The 12,203-nt window shown below is 40.2% G+C and overlaps 1 protein-coding gene across 1 annotated transcript in view; it reads left to right on the top strand.

Moving 5' to 3' along the window:
* The window catches only part of LOC137890630 (neuropilin-1a-like), a 74,760-nt gene that overhangs the window by 43,058 nt on the left and 19,499 nt on the right, over nt 1–12,203 (top strand). Inside the window, exons 7-10 of the mRNA XM_068734795.1 lie at nt 6,758–6,913; nt 8,423–8,567; nt 11,132–11,307; nt 11,456–11,611. Coding sequence (XP_068590896.1) covers nt 6,758–6,913; nt 8,423–8,567; nt 11,132–11,307; nt 11,456–11,611 — 633 coding nt within the window. The remainder of the gene's footprint in view (nt 1–6,757; nt 6,914–8,422; nt 8,568–11,131; nt 11,308–11,455; nt 11,612–12,203) is intronic.

Raw genomic sequence — 12,203 nt, 5'->3', positions numbered from 1 at the left:
GTAGAGTTTGCTGAGCTTGGATGTGCCTCCTCAGCAACGCTGGGCCTCCCTGCCGTTGGCCTCCGACCAGCTCTCAGTGTTTTCCCCCATTCACTCACACTGTAGATACTGGAGGAGGTGACGACGCTTCAGATCGGCAGTCATGAGATTTGCACCGGCAAACTCGTCAGTCACACGCTCCCTGGCCATACCGGGTCCAGTTTGTGTGTGTGTGTGTGTGTGTGTGTGTGTGTGTGTGTGTGTGTGCGTGTGTGTGGACATATTTCTGTGTGTGTGTTCTTCTGTTGCTCAAGTAAAGCTTTGTCGGCAGTCCCTCCTGGAGAAACAGCAGACCGTCCCCCTGCCACAGTGATTTATAGCCTCAGAAACGGTGCTGTTGCCCCCCCCCCCCCCCTCGACTTTGAGTTATGACTGGTAGTTTTTTGTCAAGAGAATTTTCCATTTTATTTGATTAAGTGTGGTGCGGGGCCAACTCCGCACAGCAGGGTCTGCCTTACGGCTTTCCATTCATCTTGCTTGAGAAGAAAATTATGACGTTGTTAATTCTTGCATTGCCCGCCTCCTCCACTGCAAACACCTCTATTATTCATTCAAAGGCATTTATATTTTATTGATACTATTTTCAGGTTGCTATTCATAATGTGTCCCGGTGGCAGCTTCTGGAAGGCGGCAGACAGTGAGATCATTATCTAGCTTTTGTTATATATATATATATATATATCTCTGCAATCACATAACGCACTGTAGTGACTCGTTTCATGCAATAAAATGGAAAGCCTCCATAGCTGTAAACCACATTTTAAAGATTGACAGAGGAATTAAATGCAGCGTTAAAGTAGGGCTGGTGTCCTCTTAGATCGCCGTATTGTGATATGGCAGAAGTTTAGTCTTTTCCTGGTTTTAAAGGCTGAATTACAATAATGTGTAAGAAGTAACCCACTTAGTCCTTATATCCACATGACTGATGATCATTTATAAAAAAAATCTCATTGATGGAGAGGTATTTGGAGAAAAATATTTAGATATATTTGATTTTGTCCTATACTCTAGAATAAATACTACAATGCTACGTGTACAGCAACAAAATCTCCAAAGTAGAAGGTTGCACAAAATTCAAATTAGAGCTACGACGCAGAACTTTAATTTCGTGTTGATTTTGGCGGTCCCTGTGGACAAACACAGTATCGTTCCCGGGCGCCGGAGTCCCTTTAGAAAACCTCTCATTTTACTGCAGCAGAGTCTGACAGTGTTCGTTTCAGAAAACAGTTTGTATCTATTGTCGCTGTGAATCGAACCTGATGACAAGCACTGAGAATAATAAATAGAAATAGCCGATCTTCTGGCTGATGGTTTCGTTTGCTGATGTAGGTCATATAGAGGCATCGCTATTCAATTTAAACTGTTTCACAACCAGTTAAAACTTCCATTTAGTAACTTTGAAGAACTTTTATAAAAAGGACTCCATCTTAAACGTACACAGGTAAAATGTCTGTCTTGCAAAAATCCTAACGTTGCATTCAAGCCTCATTTGAACAAATGTGGCTCCAAAATTGGCCAGTAGGTGCGTCTTCACAAGTGCATTGACTTTATTGGGTATCATGATGTAAGCCCAGGAAAGGCTTCCTTCCCCTCCTGCCTTCAGGTATTTATAGACGACCTGTCGTTTGTCTTCGGGATCTGTCTGACGCCACAGGAAGAGCTCAGCTACGTGCATCTGGAGAACACATTTGGGCCTCGTGTGAGCGGGGTTTGTTGTCGTAGCCGGAGCAAGAGGGGGGGGGGGGGACAGAAAGACAAAAGATCCCCCAGAGAGCGTTAAAGGGTCTCGTTATCCCCTAGTAAACCTCTGGAGGAATGCCTCAGATAACTTCCAAACGCAGGAAATGTCAATAACACAAATCAGACTAGCATGGAGACGTATGCGTGTGAGTGTTTAAGCACTTTGGTGGCTGTGGTGAAAGAAGTCATGTGTCTTTGCGTTGTGCGAATCATACATTACATTTATTACGCAAGAGACAAAAAAGAGTGATGAAATGAGAGTTATGTCATTCATCAAAGAACATAAAGCCCCAGAACCAAGTAGATCTAATTAGTTCGATGCTCATTCTGGATAGAAACCTCGAGGCCACTAAAAGAAAGTATTTCAGAAATGAGAACAAAATTACTTCTTTTTCATCAATGCCAAGGAGTCATTTAGAAAGTTCCTAATGAGGCTTTATGGTTCCAGTGCTTCTCAAGTCACTCAGCAGACACACAACTATGTCAAAGTTACAAACAAAAACAATGCGATGTGATTTCCCTGCAAGTTTTAGCTCTCTAATTAGCTGTGTTTTCATGTATTTTTTAGGAGACAGGGTTGTCTAATTAGTTTGTTGCAGGGGGATGAAAGCCTCAAGGCTGCAAAGAGGAAGTATTTCTGAAATCAGAAAAAGACGTCCTACTTTCTGTTTCATAGAAAGGTGTCATTTTGAAACTCAGCAATGAACTTTGATAGTCTTTAAGGTGTAAAAGTCATTTAAAAGATACCTGAACCCTGATTCAGTCTGCCATTGTGCTCACTGATGGCTGTTTGTGTGTTCATAGTGCGGAGGATTGAGAACCTGGATGGCAGCTTCCAATATAGTTACTTCAACTCAGCCATGAAAAAATAGCAACTTTAAAATGGAAAAGACCAAGTTGTTGGAAGTCGAGTTACAGAAATAATACCTCACTACATATTTTCTGATCACGTTAACGAAAATAACGATGACGTCACTCTTTACTGACTGGTTATGTCAAAATAAAAGAAATAAAACCTTCTTCCCAACGAGAAATCTGTTAACATGAGCACCATGACATGTCGAAGGAATGAAACGAAACAGCAAACAAGTCTTAGGCTAATGTAATCCTGTAATATAATCCTTCTTTTTTTTTTTAAGGTTGTTTCTTTAGTGAGCACCAAAGCAGACCGGAGCATTTTAAAAGTTAAAGAAAAAATGTGTGCATGTGGTGAAAACGTGCATCCCCAGAGCGCAGGACTTCCTTTAAGTAAACACTGAAACCTCAGATGAGAATTGACTAATTGGGGCTCTTTCTTTTACTATCGCTGCGAAGGCAGAGTCCTGTTTTGGTAGGAAGTAGCAACGCTTTTTTTTTTCAATCTCATTTCGCAACACTTGACTGAATTATGTCCCCCCCCCCCCCCTTCCTGCAGTTTGTTCTCTTCATTTAAAAAAAAAAAAAAAGCTCTAAATGTGACTGCTTTCTGTGGCATTAGTGTAGGCGCTGCCAAGTGTTGAGTAATTAGAAGATGGAGGAGCAATTAGCTTCATTTGATAGAGAATGATCGGAGAACGGAGCTTTGACCGACCGCTGTAGAGAACCTGTACCAACTGGGGAAACATCCTCAACTCTTTATTCAAAGTCTGGAAGATTGTCTGTTTGTTTTTTAAAATGTTAAAACTGTCGTGTTTGTCGTGAAAAGTTGTCAGTATAAGAAGTTAATCTTTCAGAGTAAAAGTTTAGGGGGAAAGTTGCTTTTTACGGTTGTTGGTTGTTGTTTTTTGTGTCATTGTCGTTTCTAATTCAAGGTTTTTCTTGTCATTTTTATCTGTTTTTATCTGATATTTGCATTTTATTTGTTTATATATGTGGTCATTTCCTTTTTCTTAAACTTTTCTTGTTTTATATAAGCTTACAGGGGCTTATAATCTTTTAATCTGGAAAGCAAAAAAGTGCTATATAAATAAAATAATAATAATAATAATTATTATTATTATTATTATTATCAATATTATTGTTATACTAAAACCTGTGTGTACCAGTGTTGCCCAAACTGTGTTCAGGACCAAGTTAAATCTAAAGGTTCATACGATGATTGAAAGGATGAGGAAGAAAAGAAAAATATTGCTGTTAGATAAAATAATGTTTTCTGACTTTTTTCTCTAAAAAGGCGTTCAAAACAAATCAAACTAAGATAGAAACATCACTCTTCGGTTAAACTGCTCAAAACTCGTGTCCACATCAAGGACAGGACCTGTGATTCATCGCATCATTTTAAGAGGTCACAACCCAAAATGACTAGAAGCCACTTAACTGAACTTCGTATCTGTTGATGCTTCTCTGAACAAACACAAATCTTCTAGTAGCTTGTTTATCTCATCTCACAACAAAACTTACTACACTGTGTATGTGTTGCATACAGTGCGTGTTGCGTTCGGGGGACGCAGTCTCGTGGGAATTTAGATTAGAAGGCAGCTGGGAACGTCAGGCGAGCGATCCCACGAAACGCGGTTTCCCAGGGGTCTCCCTGTCAGTGGCGGAGCCCACACAAACCCACGGGACGCTATTTTCTTCTTCTGCTCCTGAAAATAAAGCAACAGCGGGAGAAGTTAAATAATGGCTTCGGGTCCCTTCCCATGTACAGTGTCACAGCGGTAGCGTCTTTATGGTAATATACTATATAATTACACGCCATATATTACAGGCATCCCACATACTGGAGCGCTGTGTATTTTTGGTATGCAACTGATCATTTCCAAACTCAACAAACAGGCAATTTGTTTTTGGGTTGCAGTGGAATGAAGTCAAATGGAGTGTCACCTTAATTATTAAACAAAAAAAAGGATTACAGTTAATGACTTAATGCAGTTTGGAAGAAGTTGATGTGATAACTGTACATGGAGCTACACAAAGTCCTGGCAGAGTATTCTTAATTTGAGATATTTAAGCGTTTGTGGACAGAATATATGTGATTTGAAACGAGCACTGTAAGGCTTCCTGTTATCACTACTGCTCTCTTTGATGATAACTATCTTTTTATTAATCTTTTCTTTTATTATCTTTAACAGTCTTGTTTCTGGACGCTTCTTTGCTGCAGTGAGATAAAAATAGCTCGGCCATCTGAACAAGCCTCTTTTTTTTATCTGTTATTTAGCCCTAAGATCATAATTTCATGAGGAAACTGGGGGAAGTAGAGCCACGAGATGAGATAATGTCACTGTAATTTCACTTGGAGTTACTTATCTCAAGAATGGCTTTGAACTGCTGGTGAAATATATGCTTATACATAAGTTTATTCAATTAAAAAAGTTACACTTTTTTACTTCTTTGTCAGATTCCAAAAAGAAAATTAATACACACATTTTATAAGGTTGAATTTTTGGGATGTCTGGTGAGTTGTTTTAACTCAATCACAGACACAGTGTTTAGTCAGTTACATCCAAAATTAGGAAGTTCCCCTCAGCCACAAGAGAGACGTTGTTTAGCCATTTCAAGCTTTAACAGTTAATCGCCTTGCTTTAGCAGAAAACCGCCATTATCTGTACAGTTTCTAGGACTTAAACACAAGAACAACCAAATGGCAGTTGGAGGTTGAGTGAAGTTAGTTATCAGCAGTGCTTCATTCTAAAATGAGATATTTACTGTTTGAATATAGATTAAAGTAGTATTTAAGATGATAATCCTTAAACCTGCATTAACAAAACTATGCTTTGGATCATCTCCATATGTACTTTATGTCTGTAGGCTTCACTGATTTTGTAAACAGAATGAATACAGGACAAGCTAATGGCTAACCACCGAGTTTAACATTAGTTTGTTCTGGTTCCTTTGTGTGTTTCTTTTTGGCTAACTTTTGTATTTTGACCATATTATGAGCTGAATCATCAGCACAAAATGTAAAATACCATTTGTCGCTGTTTTCTGTGTCCACACTAGCCTGCTAGCTTGTTACGCTAGCTAGAACATTGGGTACATTAGACAGAGCTAAGCTAACTTTTGACAGAGCTACGCTAACATTTGACAGAGCTAAGCTAGCAGTTTCCACCTGCTTGCAGTCTTTGCGCTAAGCTAGGCTGGACCTCTCTGCTTTAAGATTAAAATGATACTTCTACTATTTTTAATTCTTGCTCAAAATCCGTTGTTGGTCTGAAACAACCTCTTAACCTAGAGAGTTACAAACGCACACACACACCACAGGTCACACACTAGTCATTAGTGATGCGGGTGGACAACCGTAAAATTTATCCTGAGCCGGTTCCCACACACTCACAAACACAGACTCTTCTGGACATTCTTGTGGATCGGCAGCCCGAGGCTCAATCCTCAGCGTATCATTGACTCAACAGGCTCTAATTAAACACATGACCTAAATCACATGTCACACTCCGTCTATTTCTGGTGGAAAGAGATTGTCTTGTTGATAATAAGATGTCAATATTGTAGCACAAAGAGAATCACCTAGTATTCACGTTTTATACAATTTCCTGTCTTTTCTACTGTAAGTTACACTAAATCCAGTGTAGTAGTGGAGAACACTGACTGCATGATGTTCCCGTGAAGGTCTTCGTTTTGTGGTAGAGAGGCTGTCGTCTTAAATGGTGCTACCTATGTCTCCAGCGTCCTGCTCTGAATTTTCACTGTCATGCTTATGGAGGAATCACGGCATAATTAATAACGTCTGAGCCTCTTGTTTCCCATATGCGTCACGTGAAACAAGGTGCAAGACGGTGTTGTATTCCATGTTGGATTCCAACGTTTTTTACATGTGCGTATATATATTATACTTGAACCATTTATACCTTTCTTTTAGCTATATACTTCAACTGTTTATCCATTGTTTTTTCATGCACTCTCATTTGTAACATGTTCCTATTTTGTCAAACTAGTTGATTTACTCTGATTTTTAGAAGTATAGAAGTACTTCCTGGGGACCATTGCATTTAATCCTGTCTGAATCCGTCCTTTGACCTGTGTCTTGTACTTTCTCTGTTTCCAGGTGGACTTGGGATTCCTCCGATTCGTCACAGCCATCGGGACACAGGGAGCGACCTCAAAGGAGACCAAGAAGCACTACTATGTTCGCTCGTACAAAGTGGACCTGAGCTCCAACGGGGAGGACTGGGTCACCGTGAAGGAGGGCTCAAAGCAGAAGGTAACGAGGAGTCGTTTTTTTTTCGTGCCGTAACGACCCTCGTGTGTCTAATATTGATGAGTAATGAAGGACTCTGCATTCTAATCAAAGGGGACATGAGGATGGCTGAATCAATGTTTTCCAAGGCTGACAGCATTTGGCAGCATCCCTAATTTAAGCCTCGACTAAAACGAGTTCGCTGAAAGTCTCATCAACATCAGAATGCATTTCTTTCGGAAGAACGCTGGTCTGAAAGTTGTCTCAGTGACATCGGTGCAGAGATAAATGGACAGCTTCCAGGGTTTCTCATGAAGGCACATATTGACGTGGTACAAGTGCATATGCTAGCGTCAAACAAATCATGTCGAGTGCTGTTAAATTGAGCATGAAGAGTTTTCCAGGGTGCTAAATTTGGCTCCGATGCCTCATGTTGAACAGCCAGTTTCAATACATGCACTGCTTTTGTTCTCTTAGAGCACAACAGCGTCCACGTTATTTCAAATGAAGGTTCAAGTAAAGTGTCTTTGGTCACGAGTCGGGGGTCAAACCAGATTCTTGACAGTCAGCTCCTTATTACGCATGTTATATGGCTATTCATGCAGTACATAAGGTACTTTAAATAATGGAATAGATTTGGGTCAGTGGTGGTTTGGTGGTAGCAGTTGTACTAGAAGTAGAATGAGCAGTAGTAGTACATTTGCACTGAGAAGGTGCTGATGTTATGTGTAGCAGCAGTGTTAGCATTTGCTTCATTTGCAATAGTAGTAGTAGTGGCAGTGGTAGCAAAAGTACTAGTAGTAGTAATACTAATGGCAGTGGTAGTAAAAGCAGTAGTTGTGATACTTGTAGTACAGTAATTGTGAAATTACAACAGTGGTACAGCAGTAATATTGGCAGTGATAGTAAATGAAGTAGTAAGTGACAGTTATCTGCTTTTATTAACATTACCACTACTACTGTGACTACTACTAGTACTACCATCACTACCACTATTAGTAATAGTACAACAGTGGTGGTAGTAGTAGTGGCAATGGTAGTAAAATCAGTGGTATTAGTAATTGTTTTTTTGTAGAAGTGATAATGATGTTAAATAAGTGGTAATAATAGAGGAAGATGTACTAAAAGCAGCAGTTGTAGTAATTGTGAAATAGCAATGTTGGTACAACAGTAGTAGTAACAGTGATAGTAAATCCATTAGTAGTAGTAGTAGTAGTAGTAGTAGTAGTAGTAGTGGCAGTGTGTTAGTAAAAGCAATTGTAATAGTAGTAAAAGCAGTGGTAGTAGTTGTAGTAGTAGTAGCAGAGGCAGTGTTACTAATAGCGTGGTGCTGGTGATAGTAGTTGTATTTAACAATACTTGTAGTAATTTCAGTTGCAGTAAAAGCAGTAGTAGTACTAGTAGTGATAGTAGTAGATAACAACAGTTGTGCCAGTTTCAGTTGCAGGAACAGCAGCGTCAGCGATAACATCAGTAGAAGAAGTAACAAAGTGACAGAAGCACTAACCGGAGTACTTTTTGTCTTGTCCTCAGATCTTCCAGGGGAACCTCAACCCGACAGACGAGGCTCGGTCTATTCTCCCCAAACAGACTCTGGCTCGATACATCCGCGTCCGCCCCATGTCCTGGGAGCAAGGCATCTGCATGCGCTTTGAGGTCTACGGCTGCAGAACGTCAGGTAGCGATTGCAAAATACCCTCCAGTACGCAAACTCACACGTACCAGTACACGATACGAGGCTACGCTTGAACTCTCGATGCATTGATCTATGGTTTTAAATAACTCCTGTCAGGACTGGGATATGTTAATTACCTTCCCCCTGTCCCCACACGGATCCTTAAAGTGTAATGTAATCTAAATCGTATCTAATCCAACACACACACACACACACACACACACACACACACACACACACACACACACACTCATTTGATTTCCCTCTTTCACATCCATTTAAGTTATTACATATATTATTTAATGTAACTTTTGAATTCAAACAATATATAAAGTGCAAAGCACCATTTTTTTTCTTTTTCTTTGTCCTGAATTTTAACTTTCTTAACAATCAGTGAACTTTTTGTTTGTCCGCCAACCTTTATCAAATGTAAAATCCACCGTCTTAAACATTTTATACAATTTTGCAAAGACTTACAGACATTACATGGGTCTTTTACTGACACTAAATGTATCTTTAGGAAGAGAAAAGATAAAGTAATGTTCACACCTCATGAGTGACAGTTAAGAAGACTTCTTGACAAGTTTTATCTGTTCTTTTCGGACCGCACGCTCTCCCGTTAATAGCGTTTTCTCACTTTTACACATCGTGAATCAAACCAACATCTTTTTGGCTGCAGGATGAAAACCTCCTGCTGCTCTCTGTTGATTTAAAATAATCACCGCTTCCAAGGCGAGAGCGCAGACTCCCACAGAAGGACACCGTTATTCATTACTGAGGAGCGAAAGGAACATCATGCCGCCTCATTACTCATCCCCTAACATTATATAAACCTCAGTCCTTGATGTGCTACAAGCAACTCTCAGTAGGAGAGCGCTCATAACGTAGATATTAGACTCTAACTCACAGGAGAACAGGCTGTAAAGTGCTAGACAGGTGATTCAGGAGATATAATGACACAGTTGGGAAAGTGTGTGTGTGTGTGTGTGTGTGTGTGTGTGTGTGTGTGTGTGTGGTGTGTAAGCACACAACATGAAACTGAACTGTCATTCACTCCAAAACCCGTAACCTTAAGCTTTATCATCATTTTGACTTAAATTTAATCCAATTTCCGTATTTAATCCTAAACTAAACTCCTAATCCAAATCATGCAATTTAAATAAGTAATAAAATACAGGAAAGAAAAGCTCCCTTTTGCCCATTTAACCCATTATTTTCTGTCCCTGGGAGGATGTTTGATAATCATAAGCACAGACAAACGGGAACACACACAGACAGTACTGTGAGGCTGTAAATTCACATTGCGGAGGAATTTACGTCCTCGGGAGCTGTTGTTAATCCCCTGATATAACTCTGGAAGCCTTTGTCAAATACAAATATCTCACTGAGACCACGTTTGAGTCCGGATATTAGATCTAGCTTGTTGTGGATAATGGATTTAACTCGCTGTGTCCGGACCATTGTGTCCACATATTTTAAGAGTTTAATTAAGTTTTCTTATTCCGAGAAAAAAAAGAAATGCGCAGCTAAAACCTCTCAGTTATCCAGTAATTATCCAAGTTTATTTCCTAATACTCGAACAACAGACTGGCCTTGTTGGTCAAAAGACCGTCTCATAGCCTCAAGGTCCCATGTCGCGTTCCCCCTTTAGTGAACAGAGCAGAGCCGTGGCCTCTTCCATTTCTGATTATAGAGCGGTCATACCAGCGCTCATAGTTTCATCGGTATTAAAAACCTTTGAACCCCACAACCCGGCATGTTTTCTTTAGAAAAAAATCACCAAAAATACACCGTTTATCAGAGCCAGAAACTGTAAAAACTAAGTTTATCGTCACATATTCAACTCGCTGTTGGTCCTCCAACAAATCATGTGTGATGAACAATTCTGTCTTAAAAAACAACCAAATCAAAGCTTTAAATAGTAATATTTCATCATTTTATTCTGCATGTCTCATTAAACATTTTTACCAAAAAGAAATTGTTTATTAAATTCCATGATTGACTTTTACAAAAGTGTCAATATGTATAACACTTCAATAGATCAACATGTATAGTATGAGGAGCCCCATCCTTCCCCTATATTGGTAACACTTGTGGACTATATATAGATAACATTTATTTATTATCACTAAGTCACGTTTGAGTCCTACCTGTAGCCATGATTGTGCTGTTTCCATAGAGATGCAGGACTCATATATTGCAGTGAAAAATGAGGCCACAGTGAGTAAAATGTGATTAAAAAACGTCCTGAAACTGCTTGGCGTTAATAGTAGTAGAGCTAAAGGTAAAACAACACGCTAAAGTCTTTTGTTTAAAAGAAATGCAAAATTACATCAGTCCTCCTGCTTATGCTTATACACACACAAATCATTTCATGTTGGAACTAAGGTCTCTGGTGTTTTTCACTCTTGAGTTTAAACACTGCAGCAGCGCCCAGTGGGCAGCAACTAAAACTGCTGACTACAGCAGTGACGAGATAAAGACGTTTCCTTATCGTACTGTACCAATTTCAAAAGTGTCTTATCCTCTCTCTCTCTCTCTCTCTCTCCCTCCCTCCCTCCGTACAGACTACCCCTGCTCAGGGATGCTGGGGATGTTGTCCGGTCAGATCTCAGATGCTCAGATCAGCGCCTCGTCGTACGCCGACCGGGGCTGGGTGGCGGAAAACGCCCGCTTGTTGACGGGGAGATCGGGCTGGACCGGCCAGCAAACCAAGCAGCCCTTCAGAAACGAGTGGCTGCAGGTGGGGGTCCGATACTGAACTTTAAAAGTTTAACGAATGGGGTTTATTGATCAAACCGCTGACCGGGTTCGATCCTTCTATGCCTTGTATTTGTTATGGTGTGATAACAGTGTACTGACCAGTACCCTTTCCTCGTCCTCCCTGGCAGGTGGATCTGGGCCAGGACAAGATTGTGAGCGGCGTGGTGATCCAGGGAGGGAAACACCGCGACAGGAACGTCTTCATGAAGAGGTTCAAGGTGGGACACAGCCTGGACGGAGAGGAGTGGACCACCATCAAGGAGGACAACACCACCAAGCCCAAGGTTGGCCTGACACGTCCATGCATGAGCCTGCGTTTCACACGCACAGAATAACATTCACAGAACAATGTTTAGATTAAAACATACTTTTAGGATGTAGAATTCAAGCCTGGAGAACATATTTTTCTCGCGAGCCAATCAGAGCAGACTTGGCTTTTTGGGGAAGGGGACTCTTAAAGAGACAGACGCTAAAATGGAGAGTTTCAGACAGAGGATGAATACAGGTACAGTATATTCACACAGACAGTATGAGAAAAATAATGTGTTTTTTGAACATTTATTTAAATGTTCAAAAAACACATTATTTGAACTGTAAACATGTTCCAGTAGAAACTGAAAAATGAGCATGATGTGTTTCCTTTAAGAGGTAGATGTGATATGTTACCCAATCTGTAAGAAGCACTTTGTGCAACAGTAATTTATCTGTAATATATCTTTGTAATGTGTAGATTTATTCATAAGAAACTAAAGAAAGCCACTTTAGGATGTGAAAAGGTCTCGTATGAAATGGTTCCACTTTTTTTTCATCCTGTCTCTCTCTCTTCCTTCATCGTTCGCTCATGCTCTCCGTCTCCTCCTGTGGCGGTTTGGTGAC

The sequence above is a fragment of the Cebidichthys violaceus genome, unplaced genomic scaffold (assembly GCF_023349555.1).
Source record: "Cebidichthys violaceus isolate CVI_PGR_0920_01 unplaced genomic scaffold, fCebVio1.0.p SCAF_67, whole genome shotgun sequence".
Taxonomy (NCBI): domain Eukaryota; kingdom Metazoa; phylum Chordata; class Actinopteri; order Perciformes; family Stichaeidae; genus Cebidichthys; species Cebidichthys violaceus.
This window is presented reverse-complemented; position numbering and strand designations above follow the sequence as displayed.